Here is a 23,108-nt window from a genome sequence, read left to right as displayed (position 1 = left end):
ACGCACCCAGCATCCAGTCAGTATTGTCAGGACGTGCCTGTTAGTTAACTGTTAAATATTGTCTGGAAAAAATAAACACATGGGTAACTGCAATGCTTAGTAATAGTAAATCATATTCCTCAGCTCCTTTCCCTTGTAAAACACAGAACAGCTGTTCTTGGAAAACTGAATAGAAGCTCCAGTACTTTCTTGTTGTACTCTATTGCCGTATGATGTGTTACCAGCAGTAACCTTCAGTGACGGGTAAGAATTGCCTAATTAGCAGCCTCTGTGCCATGCAAGCTTGCTGTCTTACTCTTGGCTGAGGGTATTACAGAGCATTAGACAGCATAAAGCTCTGGGCCTGGTACACATGCTATTAAAACTCAAGAAAAACATTTAAGATTTTTTTCAAATGGAGAGAAAAATCCTGATCTTGCGTTCGTGCTTCTCTGGATTTATGCCCACCAGCTATCAAACAGAAGACAAATGACAGTGCTGTTCTTTCAACCAGTTTAATGATTCTGGCAAAAGACCTGGCAGCAGACTCCAAAGATTTCATCTGGGCAAGGCAATGCCTATTCCAAGAGTGGAGATCTCCAACTGGAGAGCTGGCACGCGCATGTTTGTGCTGGAGGCTTAAATCAATCATTTCTATTTTTCCCAATGTGACCTAGCAAATACAGAAATTGGCTCCTTCATCAATGGCCACAGGCCACTTTTCATGTTTAAGGTATTAGTGCCGTGGGCTACAGTGATACATTCACTTCATGTAAAACAGTCAGTGTTAGAACCACCTGTTTAATCATTCCTTTACAGTAGCTCTACTTTGAAAACTGTCAACAAATGCCTTGTTGACACTGTCAACAAGGAGTCCGGGGAGACCACTGTGTATTAGTGGTCCCCTGGAGTCATTCCTCTGTGTTCATGCAAAACTCTCCTGCCACCGCAATACATTTCTGATTCTGCTGCCGAACACCATCCTCCTCATCGTTACCTTGTGAACTGACACATATTCCCCTGGCACCGATGCCTGAGTCCATCAGCGATCAAAATGCTACTGCAGATTTATACTATTAAATGCACTTTCTCCCTCAAAGGCTTGGACAAACTTGAGGGCCCTAACTGAAAAACTGGAATTTAGATTAAATAAGAAACCTACTCAGCAGCCACCTAACTCTTTATTTAGGGTCCATCTGTTGTGCTTGGAAGTTCCTGAGGTGCCAATAATTCTGCTTCTGTAGAGACCCAAAATTGCCCTTGCTTACTGCAGGGGGAGTCACAAAGTAAAGGGAACACAATCAAAGACTGTAGGTTTGTGCAACTTCCTTGTAGGGCAGTACCCTATAAATACTTCCCAGGTCAAGGGAAATTCCTTCGTAATACTGTATCTTCTTATCAGAGTAAGCCTGTGGTGCATACCCACCACACAGTCTAATTTCCACACAGGGAGGACCTGGCAAGAGCTCAGCATGTGAGGCAGTAAGTGCCAAAGAGGCATTGGTAGGATGCTCATGGGGCCCAGACCCCAGAGACTGGTTCAGCATGTTTCAAAAATACATTTATGTGCAGCCTAAGGGGACAGAACAGCTACATGTGCTTGATCTTGTCAGACAAGAGGACAAGGATCCTTTCTAAATGGTCATGACTGCTTAATATGTAGTGATGTATTTGCCAGTGCTGCCTCTACATTTCTCCCAGCCTCAAAAGGTTGAAACATCTCCCATCTGCCAAGGGAATGTCTTATGTCCTCTCTGCTTCTCTAGTCATCCTTCACTCCCAAATCAGTAAAAAAAAAAAAAGCCAAACTAAAACCACATACAAAAATATATGGAATCACTATTTATTCACTGATATCCCTAATTCTATCCCAGAACCCAGAAATATTTCAAACACAGAATTTCTCAAACTTCTGAGAATCCAGAGCACTAAATATTTCTCTATCTTTTTCTCCTGAAGTGGCCTCAGATTGTAAATCTTCCAGCTTGGCCCTCCAATAATAATAATTATGGTAATTAGCCTCTCTCTCCTTTGGACTAGTTGCTAACACAGTCCAGCTGATTTCTCCAAAAGGAATAAACAAATTTAAACACGAAAAAGGCTAAGCCTCAGAGGACAGTAACAAAAGGGCAAGCTGAAAGACAGCTCAGTCTAATAATCTGCACCCCAGTGTTATCAGAGTCAACGTATCCAGTCAACAGATCATAACCAATGATCCTGCGTAAAGTGGGTTGGAAGGAAAGATCACAAGGGGAGACCATTTTGAGTTCAGAAGACTTTTGGTCCCAGTCCATCCTTCCAGCACTGTTTATGCACCTTACAGCAAACAGACAATGGAAAGAAAAAAATCAGTCCTTAGAACAAGTTGTATAGTCAGACACGTGTCCGGGCTTCTAGCTGACCTTAGGACACTCTTCGTGCCACAAGATGCCTATCTTAGCCCCATGTGGAGCCACTCAGTGCTCACTATGCACAGCCCAGTGAGCCTGGCTCAGTGTTTTGCTAGAAGCTCATAACTGCTGCATTTGGGACATGGTGACACATGAGGAGTGAGCTTAGCAGGATGCTTGCTGTATGGTGAAGCTCCTCAGAAGAAGAGAACAAATGTAATACTTCCCCCTGAAGAAGAGAGGTCTCACTCCCTCTCCTTCTTTTCCGCTCCTTCCCACCAAATGCTCCGGTCAGCCTGGCTGGCTCAGCTCAGAGAGCCAACCCAGCAAGGAGAAGAAAGCCATTGCTTTCTGTGAGGTGAGTGAGCTGACCTGGCTGACAGAGAGCCACAGGCCACGCAGGACCTCACAGCTGGGAAAAAGAGGGTGAGACTTCTAGCAGCACTGAACCGTTCAAGGAGCTCGCCAGGTGCATGAAACCACAGTTTCAAAGCACAGAAGCTCAAGCCCCTATAATGTCCGACCTCTCTCCTTCGGTATTAGGTGACCAGTACCTTTACACGCAAAACATGAAGCCACCAAAAGCTGGGCTGTGGCGAGGAGCGGGTAATAAGCCTGCCAGGTGAATGCCAGGCCCCTACCATGGGCAGAAATACAAATCCAGTCCAAAATTCATTTATTCATTGTCAGCTGAAACCATTTGGTAAATGCATCCTGATATTTTATGGCAAAAATTAAACGGCCTCGCTCTACTCCAGAGCTCCCATTTCCAGGCCCATGGCCAGTTAATACTTCATCTCTTACCGCAGCGTGACCAGCAGTGGAACAAGGACTGAATGAGTCCTGCTGGTTCTGGTCTGTCAAAAATCCCAAGCTGGAGCCTGGGGGACCACGTGAGCCGCTGCCTGCCCACCACGCCTTCCTGTGGTTTGATTTCCTCAGATCCCGTGGAGGATCTGTTCAAGAAAGTTCAGTCTGCAGGTGCAAGTTTTGCAGCTTATATCTGGCCCACATTTTTGATGTCAGGAAAAACATCGCAAGAAAATAACTCATTATTAAAGAGAAGGGCTCCAGAGACTTTTTTGTATTCCAGTGAAAAGGCTTTTCTTTTAGCAGGCATTTGTCTGTGGTGTTTGCGACCTAGATATCACAAGCAGAATCTGAAAATGACATTGATTAGAAACTGATTCTTGAAACAAACCATGTCCCTTTCTTGGCAGAGCAGTAATGAGTTCTCATCACTGCGTTTTTCCGATCTTGTAATACATTAATTCGTTGGAACGTGCTCACATCTCAAAAATCATGTCAAATCACAGGTTTTAATTGCACATAATTCCCGACAGTGTTTTGCTCCATAAATTAATTTCAATTACATTCAAGTTTACAGAAAACATTTTAACCCTTATAATTTTTTTATAAACCCATAGGAAGAAAAGAAGTGTTGTTCAAGAAGAAATACAGTAGTTTAAAATAAATAATAACTTTTGCCACAGATTTTTACATTTGATTTCCTGCTTTAAAGAGAAAATCTGGTAACCCTTATTATCTCCTCCAGCCCTCCTGAATCATGGAAACAGGTTTTGGAAAGATGCCCAAGGCCAATCATTTAAAAAAGAAACAAACCCAAATCCTTTCACCCATTTGTTTCCCAGGTCCCAGAGTGAAAAACTGTAGGTCTCCTATTTCCATCTTCAGCACACACTCTCACTTGAGGCTTAGAAAGTGGCTCAAATTTGACTTGCAAAAAAAAGATAGAGGTGTGCCCTTATTCCCTGGAGAAAGCATACAAAAAGAATGTGCTTTTTTTTTATTTTAAGCTTTAGAAACTTGAACTCAAGCTGTAAGAGGGGAAAGGAAGGCCACAGCCAGGCAGCTGGTACAAGTAAGGTGCAGACAGAGTCTTGTCCTGTGCCAGCTGGAAAAGATCCACATTGGAAAACAACTTCACAACCCCCCGCCCTGCACCCTGGCTCCTGGGACATTGCTGCGTAGGAAAAACTGCAGCTCTGTGTGCACTTTGTAGGGTTTGAAATGAAACTGTCTTATGGATCTTCAGCTGTACGTATTATAAAATGAAATAAACAATTATTTGGGGAAAAAAACCAGACCTCATTTGCTCATATCCCACTGAAACACAATACACACAGCCTATGGCCCCTATCCATTACTGCAGATTAATTCAAACCTAAAAGAAGTATCTTGTCCAAGACACGAACAGTTTTCAAGAGCACTTTCACTTGTTTCTGCAGAGGAGGTGTCTGCCCCCCACTGTGCTGGCTGAGGTAGATCGGTGCTACCAGGCAGGGGTAAGTGGACCCACGATGAATGCCCAGAAGAAGCTTTCTTACCGGGAGGCTGGGACTGAGGGACACCAAGACCTCCCAGACCTGAACACAGAGCCTGCATTGCCATGGTTCCAATCACTGCTGGCTCTTCAAATCAGTGTGCAGACACTACCATTTAATGAAGGAAAAATTGTACTGTTACCGTGACCATTTGTGATCCTGTTTTTTACAGCCTTTCCTCATCCAGGATTACCAGTGGTTTAGGAAGGAAGCAGGAGTTGCCCTACTTTTCTCTTTTAGGATTATTTTTCCAAGACACATCAAGGAAGGGAGCCTGGCTACTCCATTCCTTCTGGAGAACTTTGCACATTCTTCACTAAAACCTTGTTTTCCTGAAAACAGAGGCCAAACCTCAGGCTAGACTATACTAACAGATAGTATAGCCCAGCCCAGTCCAGCTCAGTGCACTGGACTCTCCTGGGAAGATGTAAAATGTCAGGCGTGGTTCCCTAGCTCTGCCTTGGCTGGGCATCACAAATGTGTGCATGTGCGCATGTGCCTATGTTTATGGCAAATGCTCTCTTCCTTCCCCCTCCTCTCACAAGTGTTTATTTCCTTGGAAGATAAGAGAATTAATCTGATGGCAGAGGATAATCAGGATTTTTCCCTCTATACGTAATGTAAAATACTTTCTGTGTACATATTCGTGTATACTGTATATATGCCCACAGTTTTGACTCCTGAACAGGAAGGATCAGATTTTTAAAGGTATTATACATATAGTAGAGTACTTTGAAGTCACTTATGAAAATTCTTCTCATTTGCCACCTTTGTCTTTAAGCATCTACACAGACCTGGGGGGGTTTCAAAGGGGAATTTTTATAATCCTGTTCTGTGCCTATTTGCATTTCAACGCAATTAAGACTCTCAAAATATCCCCAAGAGGCATTGATACTAGGAGAATGTTCTGTTTCATTAATGGTTATTTAGTCTTTCTTAAGGCTTCCTTTATCTTCAGAACACATTTGGGACAGCCATGGGATAAATTAAGTAGGATTACGTAATACTATGACTCATCAACATACAGGAGTTCAACATATACTTGAATATGTCCAACAAAAAGGTGCTGCTGATCCTTGTTCCAGTGGCGTTCCTCCTGTTAATTGGCATGTAAGGTACTTTCTTCTTTCAGCTTGGACTTTTCACCAAGTCATCTTCATTATTCAAAGTGCCATAGCATGAACTGTGAGAATCTGGTTGTATTTTGCCTGTCAATTTTTGTCCTAAGGAAATGGGGTGAAAGAAGGGAAAAACACCAACTCTGTGAAGAATTTTAATAAAACAAATCCCCCACCAATCCATCATTTAAACATTCTTTGCTCCAGTAATCATTGTTTTCATTTGACTGGTTGTAACAATAGCTTGGAAAAACTCTGAAAAATTCTTTGAAAAATCTGTTGGGAACAGGAATAGAAAATAAGAGAACAGTATATTTATTAAATATGACTAGAGCACATTTGTGACTCAACTCTCCTAGGTCATCCCATTATCTGATACCTCATTTTTAAACAGAGAGACAGAAAAAAAGCCCTACTTACCAGGAATATGTCCACAGTCAATAAAAGGAATTTGTAAATGTTCTTCTTTTTTATTTCTTGCAATTACAAATACACCAAGGAAAGATAGGAGACACCTGCAAAATAACAGTGGCATAGTATCATTAGAAACAGTTCACTGCATCTGAGATGAGAATTTCTCTCCAAGTTTCTTTTTCAAGGACTTCCAAACCCAAGCTGCTCAGTTTATAAAGAAACTTTTCTTCCTGGCAGCTCTATAAATTCATCTTGGGCTCCCTTTCAGTCTAGTTTTTGCCTCCTGAAGCTTTATTATCAGTTCCAAAGGCTCCGCAGGCAAAATTACACTTTCAGCAATATATACCTAATCAAATGCCTCTAAGTGTGAGACCACAACATTTGAATCCCTGAGCAAATCTTCACAGAGCATCTAAGCTAGCATTCTAGCATTTGCAATTTCATTAACAACTCAGTCTAGCTGCAGACAATCAACATCTCTGTTGTTTTTCTCGTTTGACTGTGTGTCTCAGGGGCAAGCTGTAAGCCAGGAGCAATGAGAAACTGCTATGCTTGGATAAATCTTCTATCCGCTCTGTATTGGACACACAACCACTAATTGCTGCCTGCCAAATACATGGGTTGAATTTGCTCATCTCCATTTTCTGTCACTTTTCCTGCAGTCAAACAAGATAACGGTTGTGTGCACTTACTCTGGTCCAACTGCAGAGCCATTTATTTGACAGCACCGTGGCAAGACTCCTCCAGCAGTTCTGGGAGATGCTTTTAACTATCTCACACCCATTATCAAGTAACTGTCACCTGTCCCCAGAGTTGTTACGGTGCTGGTAACCAGCAGAAGGTTTCTGCTCTCACAACATCTAGGCCCTTCTTCAAACATTTATTGTTAACAGCTTCTTAGCATGCTCTGAACTTTTCCACAGGCATGCTGTCTCTTTCTTGGCACAGGAAGATGAGGGAGAGATATTATAGTACTGCCTCGTAGGCGAGCAACTCATGTAATTGCCTGCATTTAATGGCAGCAAAGACCAGCCGGACATGCAAGTGGAAGGTAACATGGGAGGAGGTTTCTCGCAGTTGTAAAGGCACCCCCTATAACATGATATTTGGTGGAGAGCAGTGATTTCTCCTTCCTGCCGGAGGAACACATGCTGCTGGTTTTTCATTCCATCATGAGATTAGTAGTCCATAAGTGTCTCACGTTTTTACATATTTGGATTCAAAACCAGGCCTCCAAACCCCCAAAGCACAGACATCAATCTTTCCTTTAATGTTTTTTTATCCTACTATAATGGCTATTCCATAATGCTTTAATAACAAGATGGGTTTCTTCTTACTGAGAAAAGAAGGGATTCCGCAAGGCAATGCTGTTTCAGTACAAACGTTAGTGCAGATTTTAGGCCGATACACTTACCCGAACAGAAACATGAACACACTCAGCAAAGCTGCACTTTGGAATTCCCGATAAAATATGACCCCTGGAATGTGACAGAAACAAGAATTGCAGATCTTGACTGGCTTCCAAGTGATATGAATTACAGCTGGGAGGGTCAGAAGCAGTGTCATGCTCAAACGGAGCAAAAAAGTCCCAAATAAGGTATTAATACACATTGTGATGGGTTCATTTTATGTGCCCATATTCCATTAGCTAGGCTTTCTCAAGATACTGCATGGGACTGGAGAAGATTTAGTCTATCAGGTTGGAGCATGTGCTGTGTTAGTAACTGCACAGATGCAGGTATTTTTTGCATTGTCAGCAACAGTTTTTATGCAGGTCAAACTCAGGGTCTTATTCACAAGCAGAGTCATACCAATATAGCTAACGGGTTCTTCATGGATTTAGTTAAGCCACTCCAACAGACCACGTGGACATCTTAACTCCAACTGGGAACAGGTTTTCGATAACTAGCTGTGTCCCTGATGTTTACACCAAGTTAAGGGCTCCAGCAGCCAAGTTTGCCAAATCTTTCTGGCTGAAGGGATCACTAGCTCTTTCTGGTCACCCCTTTTCCAGGAATTAGCACCTCTGCAGTGGAGGTGACAGAACCAGATGTGTATCTGGATCTCAGCTGCCCCAATTCACAGCCAAGTACATTAGCTTTAAATCACTGATGAGCATAGTTTTGCGTAGAAACGGCAGAGTGTGAACCAGCACAGCTGATGTGTGACTGTATCTTCAAAGGCTGTGACTGGGGGAATCATGACATGAGGTATCTTCTACGAGCACCCCAGCAAGATTCAGCAGAGGTTATTCTTCTAAGCCCTGCGCTGGTTTAACTAACCTGGTGCAAATGCATGTGTATCCAGTCTCAAAGCTATTAAGCCATTCCTGAATAGGTACTTGATCTTTTAAGGAGGCACAAGGCCAAATTCCCCATATGGTCACAAGAACGCAACCCCCTTTTGGCACAAGTCTCCTCTCAGTCACAAAGTGTAGGTCTCTTCTAACACAGGTGCTGAGGCAATCTGTGCATGAAGCTGACTCCCCTTCTCATTAATGGCAGCTCTGCATGAGAAACTCCTGCACAGCAATGATAGGAAAGCCCCCAGTGTGTGTTAAAATGAGTCATAAATGTTCTAACAACATGATCATTTTGGCTCATTGCTGATACAGCATCTTAGTCGTCCTCCCTGCTCATGTTCTTACGCTGTGCACCATTTCCAAGATTTGCAGTCCCTCTTTAACAATGCTGAGTTCAAAGTTCTCACCCAGAATAAAATGTTAAATGCTTAAAAGGTCTTTGGAGTCATTTTATTTCCTTCACTTAACCAAGAATTCCACCTTCTGAAACAGAATATACACTAACTACTATGAAACACAGCTGGTTGTCATTTGAGTAGTTTGCCAGGCTGTTAAAATTACTCTACCAGTTCGGATATGGAGAGGCTGGTGTGCACATGGTAAATGCATTTACTGGATGTCAGGATGAGGCTAGGATAAATGCAGGTACTTCTAGTAAGCCAGCAAGGCACAGTAAACCGTACATATCAATTCTGGAAATGCTAGAATTTGATTATTTTTATTTTGCTTCAAAAGTTGTGAACTTACTCATTTTTCAGAACTTAAACACCTGTCACTTAGGAAAAAATTTCTGTGAAGACAAACATGACTGGTTCGTGTTCCTGCTCACAGGCAGTAATTCTTGAAAATCTGATGTTTAGAAAATCATTCTGTAGAGGCAGAAGGCCAGAAACAAACCTGCAATGATGGCACTGGTGGTGAAGAACACAAAATTAATGGGCACAACTGCTGTCACTTCGTACAGATGCATTGCTTGATTCAAGAACCTGGAAGACAAGCATTATTGCACCTCATGCCTACAAGAGGTTCATCGCACTTTAAGTCAGGCTAAGCCACTTTATGTCGGTTTAGCAATAAGTGTGACCATTTCTTACAACAATAGCAAGTAGCCCTGGAAAGATGTGTACGTATATTGAATTTACCTTCTGGTTTTGTCTCTGCAGAGTACAAACAAATAGGTGAAAGCAAGAAGGTTGGCATGGATTCTTCTGGCCATAGGCTGTCATTGGAGAGTCCTTTGAAGCAGTGTTGGAAAAATTTCGTCTGCCACAGATAAGGGAGGAATGCTAGGGTATTACTGCTTATGGTCTGCATCAGTTCTTGGAAGCAGTGCTGCCTGCGAGCAGCCAGGGACAAGTTGCTCTAATTTAAACAGGTTGTATAAGGCTGTATTTCCAGCACGGACATGAACACGCAAGTCCTCGTAGGAACTGTTTCGCTTTGCTGAAGTCCACATTGCTGCTACTGCTCAATCCAACTTGGCTAAAACACATATTTGTATGTTTATCCATGGAGTTATACCCCAGACACATTCTGTCCTGCTGGGAAAGTCCAGGAAGGCAGCTCCAAGCCTGAGCTCCTTCTGCTCCTCAAAAAGGCAACACAAACCCTCACCAGAATCATGAGCAAGAGTGTGCAGGACCACAGGAGCATACACTGCACACAAACCTGCAGGACAGAGACATTGGCCATGGAGCAGCCTGCACAGTCTGCATCAGCAGATGAAAACGGCAAAGCAATTAACCCACTTAGGGAGACCAGAGCTATCAACATTTACCCATAGGGAGATGAATCATGAGTGTGAACTCTCGGATGCACCGGCAGATACTCTGTTATGTGAACGGTGCATTTCAGACCGAAAGAGAAAAATCAGGAGGCTGCAGAGTGTATTCAAAACTTATAAAAAGAACCATACTTAAATGTTTCACTGGTACAATATATGTGCACAGTAAAAATCCAAGCTTGGATCTGTTTTAGCCATTAAAGTAATTGCATGGTTATTTTAGCAACTGTTGAACAGTCTCCATGGTGCTTTAAAAATAAAGAAATCCTACATATCCGCAGGATAGTCAGGATTTTGAAGTCATTGAAAACACCTCATTATTTTCTCCCATTTGCAACAAACTTGGTCACAGGGACTAAAACAGTGATACCAAGGCCCAGCACTGAATCCAGGAGGATGTTGCAGCACGACAGTCAAATAAAATAAGAGAGGAAACAAATAAAATGAAAAATTTAGACTGACAGCACTGTCTCCATTAGAAAATGTGTCCAACAGAGAAGAAAGACAGACACACTGAGCCCAGGGAATGAAATAGGCACATTTCACTTCTGTTTTAATTTTGACCCAGCAAATGAAAGAAAGAAAAAACTGGCGAGAAGGAGAGGTTAATTCAGCAGCTTCCTATTTACCAAGCTTTTATTTCCTATTTTAAATGCCCTAAGCTCGTCTCCCAGCGAAGACAAGCTGGATGTAAATCACTCTATAATCTGTTACAGGGGAGTTCCTGAGTCAGCCATGGAGAGTCACTGCATAATAACGCATGGACTTTCTGATTCCACATGGGAATGGTATGTTCTGCCACGAGAAAGCTGGGTTGGCTCTTCTACCGGAAAATAATCATGCAAGTAAACACTCAGACTCGCACTGGAGCAGTCTAGATGAGATTACTGAATGATGCTATCAGCACCTGAAGCAGAGGGACCGGCATAAAGGGAATGGACACTCTTGTTCAGCTGCAAGCTGTATTTTACCATGCTGCCACCCCCAGCAATCTGCAAAGGCAGCATAAAACAATCACTTAACAGGCCAGAGGCCAGCAGGGAAAACTCTGATGTCCCCTGCACACTAAAAGTTAACTGTTTCCTAAAAAGGTACAGACATACAGGGTAGCAAAACACAACAGGCAGATTTAACAGCAGCAGGGAGAAAGCAGTGGTAAACTCTTCTTTGGTCTGACGAGTGACATAAGCTAGGGAAAAGAGAGGCATAATGAGGGTAAACGTGGCCATTTGATTATTCAGCAATGAAGGTTGCTAAAAGTAACAAAAAAAAATTTACATAAACATAAATTTCATTTCATAAGTTCAAAACCTGTGCCAAAACTAGAACTAAATTTGGGAAGACCTTGTGTAAGGTGATAATGAGATGAGGTAGCATCTGTGTAATTAATCAATTATAAACTGAGAAATAAAGCCTAAATAAACAATATAATCAGCTGTAGGCAATTCATGCATCTGTCAAGGCTCTGCCAGGAATTTGTTGCCTTTAAGCGCAATTTGGATCTGGACTCGATATCAATACTGAACAAAACTGACAGATAAATGGGTACAAAGGCTAGGAGATAAGTAGAAACTCACTTACTTGACTTGGAAAGCACAGGAAGTTGCCATCAAAACAATCATGATATAGAAAACAGGATAAGTTAGCTGCATTTTCCCCTTCGCAGAGAGTGTTATCATGCTGGCCACAGCCTTTACAGCAATGACAGTCAGCGATGCTGAAAGGGAAAGGGAGAGATTAGCAGGGCAGGATTCGCAGCAGGGACATCAGAGCATCAGTGAGGGAGGACAAGGTGCTGGGTCAGAGCCACAGAGCTGATCAACTAAAGGCACACTGAGGCAGGATTTGGGCACCTAAAGCCAAGCGTGTGATTTTATAAACACTCACTAAGCTACTGCCTAAACTCATAGTGGCCGTAACTCCATGTGCTTTGTGTTTTGCTTGGAAGTTCTTGTAGCACTGAGGTCTGCAACCCTGCATCTACCCAAAGTTTCCCCATTTTCAGCAGAGCAGCTGAGGTTAAGAGTCAGATAAAAATCTTGCAAGGTAGCACTCTGTGTGCGTGTGTGAGAGAGGCTGAGCTCAGGTAGAGGAAAGAACTGGATCCATTTCCCACTGCTGGGCACATGTCCTAAACACTGGACTACCAGTGAGAGGTGGTACAATAGCCTCCACATCTTCCAGACATACTTCATTTAGCTCCAGCTGCTAATTCGGAGTCCATGTTGCATTATTCAGGAGAGGTCCGAGAGGTCTCGTTATCTGTTCAAAGCAGCTGGGACACGTCCTAATAGCAGCCTGCATGTGACACCAGCAGCCTAAAATAACTCCTCACCCTCAGGATTTCTCTGCTGAGATGGGAGCTGGCCAAAGCTGGCCGAAGCTGACTTTTGGGATCGCATCACAAAGCACCTAACTATCCCCACTGGTTATGCACATAGAGCAGACAACCAACACAGGGGTCTATGTTTCGTTTCAGGGGCCAGGCTCTTAAGACCATTACTGAATAGAATACTTCAGTAGTGTGTTTTCAATCCACTTAGTCACTGTCATTGCATCACCACAAACAAATCCGAGAGAGCAGGCAATGGTTTTAATACATGTCGCCAGTTCAGAGAAGTCTTGCAACATACATCTTTTAGAAAAGGGGCTGACAGTTCATCTAAGAGTTACTCTAGATTTCCTTTTGGAGTGTGCTCTTGGTTTGTTGAAGCTAACCCAAGAAGGCTGTGATTACTGCAAATAAAATGTAACAAATTCGAAAGAAACTAAAAACTATAAGAAGAGTCAGGGTGCAGAGATGACCTTTGAAGAAAGGTAATTAATTGTCAGGAGCACCGTCCCCCAGCTGGGATCCAATTCCACCCTCTTCCAGAGCTGAGGAGTGTTGGATTTCGGTGGTCTGACTCATCCTCCTGTAACTGCAAAATTCAGATTGGCAAGGAGAACTGCACTGTGCAAAAACTTCAGGCCAAGGGTTGGGAGAAAAGGTGGGGGAAGAAGAACATATTCAGGTCTGTGGTTTTGACTGCAAGCATTTTTCTTATAGCAAGTCCAAAAGTTCAGGGGGAGTTTAAGAGTTGCACACATCTTGTGATGATCCTGTTCACCGTCATGAAATTCACTGTTTTCATGACAACCTAGTACTTCACTTCTTGCTCTGTAATGGAAATAGGTGGAGCAGTTTAACAAACACAGCAGTAAAAGCGAGCAGAGGAGATCAAATCCTGGCCTGCAGTGGTGCTAATGGTATGATAAAAAGCCAAAAAATACACTCAAGCCCCAACAAGCAGCCTACTTAAAAACTGAGATTTGCACTCTGACATGGGGGAGTTATTATTTTAAAGGAACACTTACAGGTAAAAATTAGTGGTTTGAATTGTCCAACTAAGGGTGAAGATTGCTGAAAAATTGTTTCTGATGAAAGAGCAGTTTCCATCCCTTATAATTTTAACAAACGAGAAAAGAAAGCATCGGGGGGGGGGGTGTTTGGTTGGTTTGGGTTTTTTTGAAAAATGGAATGATCTTTTTAGTTAAAGTAGCCCTGGACTAAGTTTCAAAACCTAGGAAATGTTTTTCCTATCTCTGATAGAATGACCCCCCCAAGGCTAGTGTGACAAATGATGTCACTTTCCAGCTGTTAAGGCAGGAAACTCGGAAATCCCACTTTAATCTGAAATATTTCCCCCCAAACTTATGATAACTCCCAGTATATACATGAGGTAAGATAATTCTCACCAAATGAACTTGTAGAGTTGTACTAAGCAAACTGTTTGCAGATTTTCCGATCACCTCTGTATTTTCTTCATAATGAAAGTAGCTCTCATATCCAACGAAGCACAAAGGCTGCCTTCTTTTTTAAAGAAACCTTTCTGCATTTCATTTACATCTGTACAAACCCTCCACCAGGAATGTATCTGTGCAGATATGAGAAAAGGCAGAAATTCCCTTCCACGAGCTGCCACCGAGAATTTTCTGCACAGAGCCCCACCCCAAGCCTCGTCCACCCCTCCAGCAGCCAGGGCCCTCCAAAGGTAGTTAATGTGTCAGACAGCTGGGACCAAAGCTGCTGGGCCCTCTCAGTCCCCCATCACTTTGCTCAGCAGCAAGGTCAGAGAGCAAGCAGAAGGCTCTGAGTGTAGCTTCGTGGGGACTGCCAGGCACCAGGATGGCTGCAGGAACCGGAGCCAGCCACAGTTCTGGGTTTCCTGCTTGAGGGAAGTGTCAGTATTTCAAAAGTTCCCATGAACCAGGACTTGTTTGTTTGTGTCTTTTTTAATAGAGCAGAAATAATGACACATTTTTCCTGAAACCGCTGAATATGCTTACCAAAACCTCAGCAGCCACCAGCTGAAATTGTTATTTTTGGTTGATTGCAGCCTGACCACCAAACTGCAGTTAGTGCCTGCTGGGGCACGGGTTTGCAGCCCCACTGCTGTTCAGCAGCTCCATGTATCCCTTTGGCACCAGTGGCATCAGAACTGGCAGGCTCCACGGCAAAATAAGCACACAGCGCTACACAGCCCAATGGCCCAGGTCTCCCAGAGCCATGTGTTGACCTTGCTTGGGGCAGCCATCATGGTGGGTCTGCCCAGAACTGCAGCAGTCAAGCGTGGAAGCCCATCTGGGGATCTTCAGGCTTCCAGCTATGCAACAAGGAGGCTGGACCCACCCATCGCTCAGGAGCGCACCATGCTTCACACTCCTCATGGCAGGGTTGGAAGCTGCAGAGCAGCTCAGGTGAGCTCTGCCAAAGCTCCCAGGCTCCATGCTAGGAGCTGAGGGATGGCTGGGCTCACACTTCACTCCTACAAACCAAGAGCAGTCGAACAGTTAGACCTAAGGCTTTTGGGGCTCTTCCATCTCTGTCTCATTCAGGGAGCATGGAAATCGTTCAAGGCTTCTGCAGAGCTACAGATCCTAATGTTCCTAGCACTGGGAAACTTAAATGGGAAGACTGTCCCAAAAAAGTTGATCTGAAAGTCTGAGCTTTTCAGCGGGGTAAGAAACCAGTCAGGGACCTGAAGGAAGGCAGTTAATAAATCTGTGAGGGTTTTTCATATTCAGTTAAATCCAAATGGTGTAACTGGCAAACTTTAGTGAAATTCTGTTTTAACGAAACACTCATGACCAGCTCCATTAGAAATGTGCTTTATAAGTCTTTGCAGACTGATACATGCACCCGCTGAACTCAGTGAAAAGACAACCATTGACTTCAGTGGCACAGTTCAAGCACCTTTCACTTCAACCAAAGAAATGCGGTGTCCCATCAGGGTTTCATGGAGAAGACACGGGTTAGTGACAAACTCTTAAAATATGCCTGCAAGCAGTAGAGCTTTAGAGATAGCCTCGTGACGTTTTTCAAAACTGATTCGAGTTTAACTTTTTTGAAAGCTGCCTGATAAAATGATCTCCCTTGTTTCCCTGGGTATTGATTGTGGCAACATTAATCAGAAGGCAAACTTCAGTGGCCCACTGAGTTCTTGCTATGCTTCTGGAAAGGTGGTAAAGCATGAAATGTTGCATATGCAAACAGGCATAGATAATTCAAAGAAAAGTTCCTGTACAGTCACAGCATATCACTGCATTTGCCTACAGAGTGCTTACAAGGTCTTAAGCTGCTCTGTTCTAAAGAACTGATTTTCACAGCTAGCCTGCTCTCCAAAACAAAGTTTCAGACAGTCCCCTTTCCCAGGATCTAAAGCTAACGTGTTATTTAAAAAAAGCTTCAGAATACTATTGCACACAGCATATTAATTTCAGGAAATCTGTAAAAAGAAATAGTCCCAGCAATAAGCATAGAAACTATGTTTCATAATCAGCTTTTCTCTTCAAAACGAGACCACAGTAAGAATCATGTGAAACGTTTCAATGATTCTCCTTCAGCACACTGCTTTGAAATGTCCCTAATCTAAACTAGCTGGGGAGACTGAGTGACAAGGAATTATCAAGTAACAGACAGGAACATTAAAGTGAATAATATGTTCTTACCCAGTAGTGCTACCATCATTAACAAAACCACGATGTGCTTCACAGCCTTTCTTTTGTAAAAATAGAGGAGAATGCAGAATATGATAATTTCTAGGATCTGAAAATAAAAGGGAAGAAAGTTAGAGCTGTGAAACTATGTAATAAATGCTTCATTCAAAGTCTTTCAGATGTCACATTCATTTTCTATGCTCTAACAGTTCAAAAAGGTTCAAAAGGTTCAAAAACTAACCTTATTGCCAGTTGACTGAGCTATCAAACAGTTGTTGTCATTCATCTTTCCTATTACAGCAAAAGTTAAATTTTGAGCATTTCTTATTTCTTTAGTTTTTCTTTTTGCACTTCTAGCTACATTTTGTAACTGGTAGTGTTGAGAAGACTTTTTTAATGTGACAGCAAAGATACCCATGTTTATTGGTAATAATTCTTACAGAAACTCTGTTTATAATTCCTATGGAGTAAAGCACTTACCTGGAGGAACAACAGTCTCTCCTTCTAGCTGTGGTACTCCTAGTGTCACTCTTTGTGACATGCAAGCTTATTTTTGCTACCCTTTTTGTCCTTCTCCCCAGTCCTACTAAAAAAATCCCCCCAAACGCTGTCTTTTTGTTCAAACTTTCTGCCATACATCGTAAGGAAGAAAACATTTATTTCATGCGGTGATTCTCAAATCACAGGTACCTGTCAGGAGCTTACCTTGAAAAGCTCAATGGCACACTAGCAGACCACACTGCAGGACATGTGCAGCTGCTGAAGCGGCTTTACCTACACTGTGCATGATCCAAACTTGCTCCTTCAATAACATCTGACAGCTAAATGACAGATAGTTAAATTTACTGACTTGCTGTTAATGTGTCTCTTTGCAGATTCCCTTAATAACTCTTGCCTTTTGCCATCTCAAAAGCGTGAGTATTCTCCCTCCTACCCACGTTGCCCAAATACCCCCTCTATGCCTAAAGAAAACAGCGAGTGCAAGAGCCAGAAAGCTTTTGTGAAGCCCAGAAGACTCATGAAAACAGGGATGATGGACCTCTGCACTGAAAGGTGCTCAGAAGCCTGGTAGCCTTAGAGACTGCATGGAGAGAGAGAAGTTTGTGCATGTTGGAAAGTAATCAAATGGGGGAAATAAGACAAAAAATGAGATTGTCATCATTAGTGAATCTGGTTATTGTCATTTTTTACCAACAAAACAAGTAATAGAAAAAACCTCATGTCTATCTCCTTGGTTTCGTCACCAACGTACTAATTTATGTTTTATAATGCCACTCCACTCTTAAACCAACAGTCACCATAAGGGAGCACTAGACTTGAAAAGACCTGCGTGTTGCGCTGATGAAATTTCCAAAGAAGCGACTGAACAGTTACTAGCAGCATTTATATAATGTAACATAGCTGATTTCTTATTTTGGAGAGTGACTGCAGCAGGAAAGCAGTCATCAGCTTTCTAAAATTCTCTACCACACTCACACCTCCCTCAGTTTAGTAGTGTTCAAAAATATGAACAGAACATAATTATGCTTTAATTCATTTTTTTATTTACTTTCACACTGATCCCTTGCTCCCAAAGACAACTGAGAGACAATTGCATCTCAGAACATTAAAAACACAAATTTGGATATATACCACATTTCTTTAAAAAATGTCAAATACTTATCACAAGATTAAAAAAAAAAAAGCAGAGTTGGGAGGGGGTGTTGTAAAATGTATTGAATACAATAAAGCATTTTGCTGTTGGTTAGAAAAAAGCATTCCTGGACTAATCCTTGTTTAATAATCTTTGCAATCTCTTGTGGAGTGCTGGTCTCATCTCCCTCCAGAGCGACATCCCTCCCCACCGGGCTTGCACCCAGAGGTGAAAGCTGGGCCACCAGATGGTAGAACAGAGGCCTTTGCCTCAGTCTCACAGTAAGTAACTTGGTCAGCCTCCCCAGCTTTATTCAACAGTGTCACACTGGGCATGTCTAAATCGGGAACCAAGGCAGAAGTCATGTTAAGATCTGCAGACATGTGAGTTCATCTTGGCCTGCCTGTGGAAAACTGTGACGGGGTTTTGAGGGAACTCGAGAGGAGAAGTAAAGGTAGCAGCTTCGCTCTTCATGCCACTGGCAAACACATCTTAGGGCCAGAGGGGAATATCACATTATCAGGCTGCAGCTACAACAGCCTCCAAATAGCTTCAGTTGCTGTTTTGACAGTGACCAATTGCTAACAATGGAAGAAAGCTGTGCTAAATAAATATTCCCCACATGGAAAGGTACCCAGGCTAAGAAACAAGTTCCAGAGATGTCCCAGGTATCCTCTTCCATGACGTGCCAGTTCAGGACTCACACACAGGATGGTGTTACTGGGATGGCGCCTGTGGCAGCAGGTGACACAGCACTGTGAGACCTGCTTCCTTCCCCAGTGCAAACCTCTCATCAGACCCTCGGACTGGTTGCCACAGAGTGTGCAGAAACCCATGAGACAGCCCTACTGTAGGCAGCCAGCTACACCTCAGGTATTGATTCATTTCATATCCCCTAGACAACTTTAATCGCAATGCCAATAGAAGGAAGCACCATCATCTGCCCTGTGACTTAGATTTCAAACTACGCAAGAACAATCATCCAAAAACAAGCCCAGGGACAGTCGCTGGCTCAAACCACTCCATCACACCAGCTCTGGCACTCCACTCCCTCTTCCACATCACTCCGACCCCCAGAGTGGCAGGTAGTGCCAAGCACCACTGACCTCGACTGAGCCAAGTCACTATTGCTGGCTCTGTCCATCAGACCTCCATCGGTCCTCATCCTGTCACCAGCTCTTCTCTTGCTAAAGCTACCATAAAGCTCCGCTGTGATCTCCTGTTTAAAAGCAAACAAACGCCCCAAGAAGACTCACTTCTGAAAGGAAACAGCCAAGCAAAACCATCAAAAGGACATAAAAGAGTCCCTGATGGCAGTTCTGGAAGGGGTGCACAGGTTTGTGTGCTTGGCTACTTCTGCCTCCTGGGGAAGACCCAAGAGCAGCAGTGGTGTAGGGCCAGATATGGCAGTCCTGTGGCCGAACCTAGGGAGAAAGCTGATGTTTGCTTTTCAGGGCTGTTATTTAAGTTTACTCAGCTCTGTCAAGTCTCGCACACTAAGCATGAAATTCAAACAATTAGTTCTCACCTCGTGCTGCCCAGCAGCCAAACTATTCTTCCATGGTTCTCTGCCACTCAGTGACACACCTACAGGTCACCTTTAATCACAAGACAAGGGAGAGGCCATCACCTTGAGTCACGCTGCAAGCAGAGTGCATGGCTCCTAACAGGACCTCACGCAGACAAGGACCCTCCCGAGGTGCCCTAGCTGTTACTGATGATTGTGTCCTGAGAATTACCTGAAATAGTGTTCGCTCTCACAGTTGATAGCTGTGATAGTGTTAAATACAAAGTCCAGGAATGGGAAGCACATAGATTATATCAGCTTTACATATTCTGTTTAGAGGAATTGAAGGAACTTGACCCGCTTACAATCATTTTTGCTATTATAACTAATCTCTACTGAAGTCCTCAAGCCCACATCTCATCAACATGTTTTTATAATCATGATGTTTTTCATGTTTCTAAGCATTACCAGAAGGCACCAGAACAAAATATCACATTGTCTGCCCCAACTGTTTTTCTGGGATATACAGCAACATAGGGACCAATGAACCAGGAGGGTCTTCTAGGCACTTTGAAGGAAAAGCAGAAATGCTTTGAACCTGATTTTACAGAGATTAAATATTAACAACCCAATACTCACTATGCTTCTGCTTAGGGAAACCTAAGAGCTTCATCTATAATTGATGTCTTCTGTAGTGACTCAAAGTGCACATAAGCAAAAGAGAAAAAAAACCAAGCTAGGATAGTCATTCTTGCTTAGACATGATTATACTACTGCAAAGTCTCAGAAGGTGACTCAAAGTTGTCTCACGTGGGAACTAGAGGCTATTTCTGCAGAACTCCTCTGATGCCAGTGGAGTGCCACATGGGGATGGTTTATCACCCACACAGAACATTTTGTACCACTGGGGCTTTGTATTTCTCAGCAGACCACACTTTGGGGCTACTTTTAGAAAGACTGTTGGACTGCATTATACTCCTGTATTGTCTCCTTGCTATATATTTATACTGGAAACTCTGCAACTTCTGCTGTGCTTTTTTATATCTCGGCAGCCAACCTGTGCTAGGCATTTTACAAATAATCATGAAGAGCTAGTTCCCTGCCCAAAGAGAATGTTCACAGCAGGGTTTGCCTGAACTTCCAGCAGCATACCAGGATAATCAGGCTGGTATCTCAGAGTCTCTTGTGGAGTCTTTCACTCCTCCCTCTTCTTTGGACAGAGGAAGCTCAAAACAGATGAATCCAGGGAGCAGAAGGAACAAATAAAGAAGTTTGATATGTTAACTCAACAAGATTTGCTGTGTACTTGCTCCATCCTTCCCTGCAACTCATGCTGTACATGTAGAATTGGATGCTGGCTAAGGCAGGAAAAAGAGAGAAGAGGGGAAAGAAAGTCCAGGGGTTACCTACCACCTCCTCATAATGTCTCCTAAGAAGAATACAGCACAGTCTTCCTAGACATTCAACTGTGTTCTTATTAACTTTTCCTGAAACAAAGTCAAAAAAGTCCTCAGATGGGAAAAAGCCCTTTTCCAGCAACCTGTTGATTTTAAGAAAATGTGAAGACCATACAGCACAGAGAATTCTGGGCGTAGATGGAGAGTTTTCTCACTCCACCACCTCTACACAAATGGATGAGGCAGCAATTTAAAATCAGTGCCTAAAATGCCAGGCTGTTTTAGTATCTATAGGTGGAACTGCATGGTAGAGGGGGATGTTCAGTAGGAAAGAGAGAGGGTCCTCCAGTGAGCACCAAGACCCCTGTTCTGAACCACCTCGTAAGGAAGTCCCTCTCCCTTTGCTGATTATGTGGATTTGCTGAAGCTCTTGCTGAGGCTGAAGCTACCCTTACTGAGTACCCCAAAACTCTTGGGCATTGCCTTCAAAAGCCTCTCTACTGCCTGATTGAAAGTGCATGTTATGATTTATGTAGCATGATCATTCATTTCTTCCACTGAGCTGTATCACCATCTTTCAGGAGCTTTTAATATGCACAAAAAAATTGAGCAAGAGGATCAAGAATTTTTTGTGTTAGCATGTACTTTCTGCTTGATCAGTAGTCTCATGGATAGTTAAGATGTATTTAAAGCCTGCAGGCTGGCTAAAAGATTAAGGTCCTTAAACTGTCTACTCGGTGGCTTTCTAACTGAGCTTCCTACTGAGAAAAGCCTGGGCACTAATAGTCTAACCCAAATGAGTCACTTTACTGGGAAAAAAGTAACTGCTTCTGAAGCTCCTATATTGCATTTTTTACATTCAGTTGGAGGAACAAATTTTCAGCATTCCAGAAGAAAAGAGAGAGAGAAAATCCTTCTACTCACTCTGGTCTTGTTCCTGATGCTAATTAAATACATCAAAGAAGACGTATGGTATTTGAAGTTTGTATACAGATACTTTAATCAAAATGGTATTTTTGTATTTGAATTCAAACTCAGGTTCAGATTAACCTGAGTGGCAGTGAAGCAGGCCGCCTCTCCACATTTCAACTCCATACAAAGCTCCTTTTGGCCAGGCTTAGCAACACGGGCTGAAACAGAGTGATATGAAAGAGAAAAGCAGGACCAAGAGCATACGTAGCCTGATTTTTAAAAGCACAAGTCCATCACACTCCAGAAAAGCACTGTAACTTAGGTGTACATGCAGACAGTGTGGCATGAGCACATATATAGGAAATATAAGCAGTGCCAATATTTAGATTTTTCCTCAAGCCCACTAAAAACCAAAATCTTTCCTTTCTCGTTAATCCTGCACAACTGTGACTTTCTCCTGGCGCGTAGTTCGAAGGACATCTTTTGGTTCAGCGTATTTTCAGCTTGGGGACTGGAGTGATGACCCAGAGACTTGCTCTCTCTCCTATGAAAATCACACAATTTATCTTCAGGAGCAGTTTTTCTGCCACTAATTCATAATGCTGCAAAAAGCCCAATAACCCCAGTTTTTCTGATTTAGGGAGTAGTATGAACAAGATACTCACCGAATATAGCAAAAAAGGCCAGCTCACTAAGTAATTCTGTACTTGTCTTGCTGTGAGCTCTTGGGGTACATTTGGAGCAAATGTCACCAACAAGTATGTCCCTGTTACTGTCAGTGTTCCTCCTTTAAAGAAAAGGATACATTATTTTGGTAATACAATATTTGTTAATCATGGTCATCCTTGCTCTCCAGCTGACTCGAAAATAGTTTTTAGAAGAAAATTTAAGTCCATTTAATCAGGTCTGGGCTTAGGTAATTGGGTTGCCTTGCATTTGTGGTCTTATCTAGTGTAATTTTTATTAAAGACTCAAAGGATATTGGAAATATGAAAAAAGCTGTCAGTAAAGCCTCATGAATTAGGGTTCCAACTCAGCAATGCATTTTCAAATACTCTCAATTCTAATACCGAGTGCATGACAAAGGAGAATCGATCCTCTGTATTTCTCACAGGCACAAAGCAGGTCACATAAACTTACCCTAAACTGAAAGGACAAGTTGCTTACTGAGGCAGACAGCTAGATCATTAACCAGGGTAAATAAACACAGTTCTCCTGAAGTCAGTGTGGCCACAGAGATCTGCACCAGCTATGGACCTGCCCTGGAAACATTAAGCACAACAGATATGTCCCGGTCCGATGCTCATGTGAAGCTGTCATGAAGCCAACATTTTGGCCGCTCCCTGTTC

General features: G+C 42.8%; 1 protein-coding gene across 1 annotated transcript in view; it reads right to left on the bottom strand.

The window, feature by feature from the left end:
* Window positions 1-3,661: 3,661 nt before the first annotated feature.
* The window catches only part of NIPAL2 (NIPA like domain containing 2), a 57,153-nt gene continuing 37,706 nt past the window's right edge, over window positions 3,662-23,108 (bottom strand). Inside the window, exons 5-11 of the mRNA XM_076329356.1 lie at window positions 22,425-22,546; window positions 16,323-16,419; window positions 11,913-12,048; window positions 9,446-9,534; window positions 7,661-7,724; window positions 6,253-6,347; window positions 3,662-5,937 (exon numbers count right to left, since the gene is read on the bottom strand). Coding sequence (XP_076185471.1) covers window positions 5,843-5,937; window positions 6,253-6,347; window positions 7,661-7,724; window positions 9,446-9,534; window positions 11,913-12,048; window positions 16,323-16,419; window positions 22,425-22,546 — 698 coding nt within the window. The 3' untranslated portion in view covers window positions 3,662-5,842. The remainder of the gene's footprint in view (window positions 5,938-6,252; window positions 6,348-7,660; window positions 7,725-9,445; window positions 9,535-11,912; window positions 12,049-16,322; window positions 16,420-22,424; window positions 22,547-23,108) is intronic.

Source organism: Aptenodytes patagonicus, chromosome 2 (assembly GCF_965638725.1).
Source record: "Aptenodytes patagonicus chromosome 2, bAptPat1.pri.cur, whole genome shotgun sequence".
NCBI classification, from domain to species: Eukaryota; Metazoa; Chordata; class Aves; order Sphenisciformes; family Spheniscidae; genus Aptenodytes; species Aptenodytes patagonicus.
This window is presented reverse-complemented; position numbering and strand designations above follow the sequence as displayed.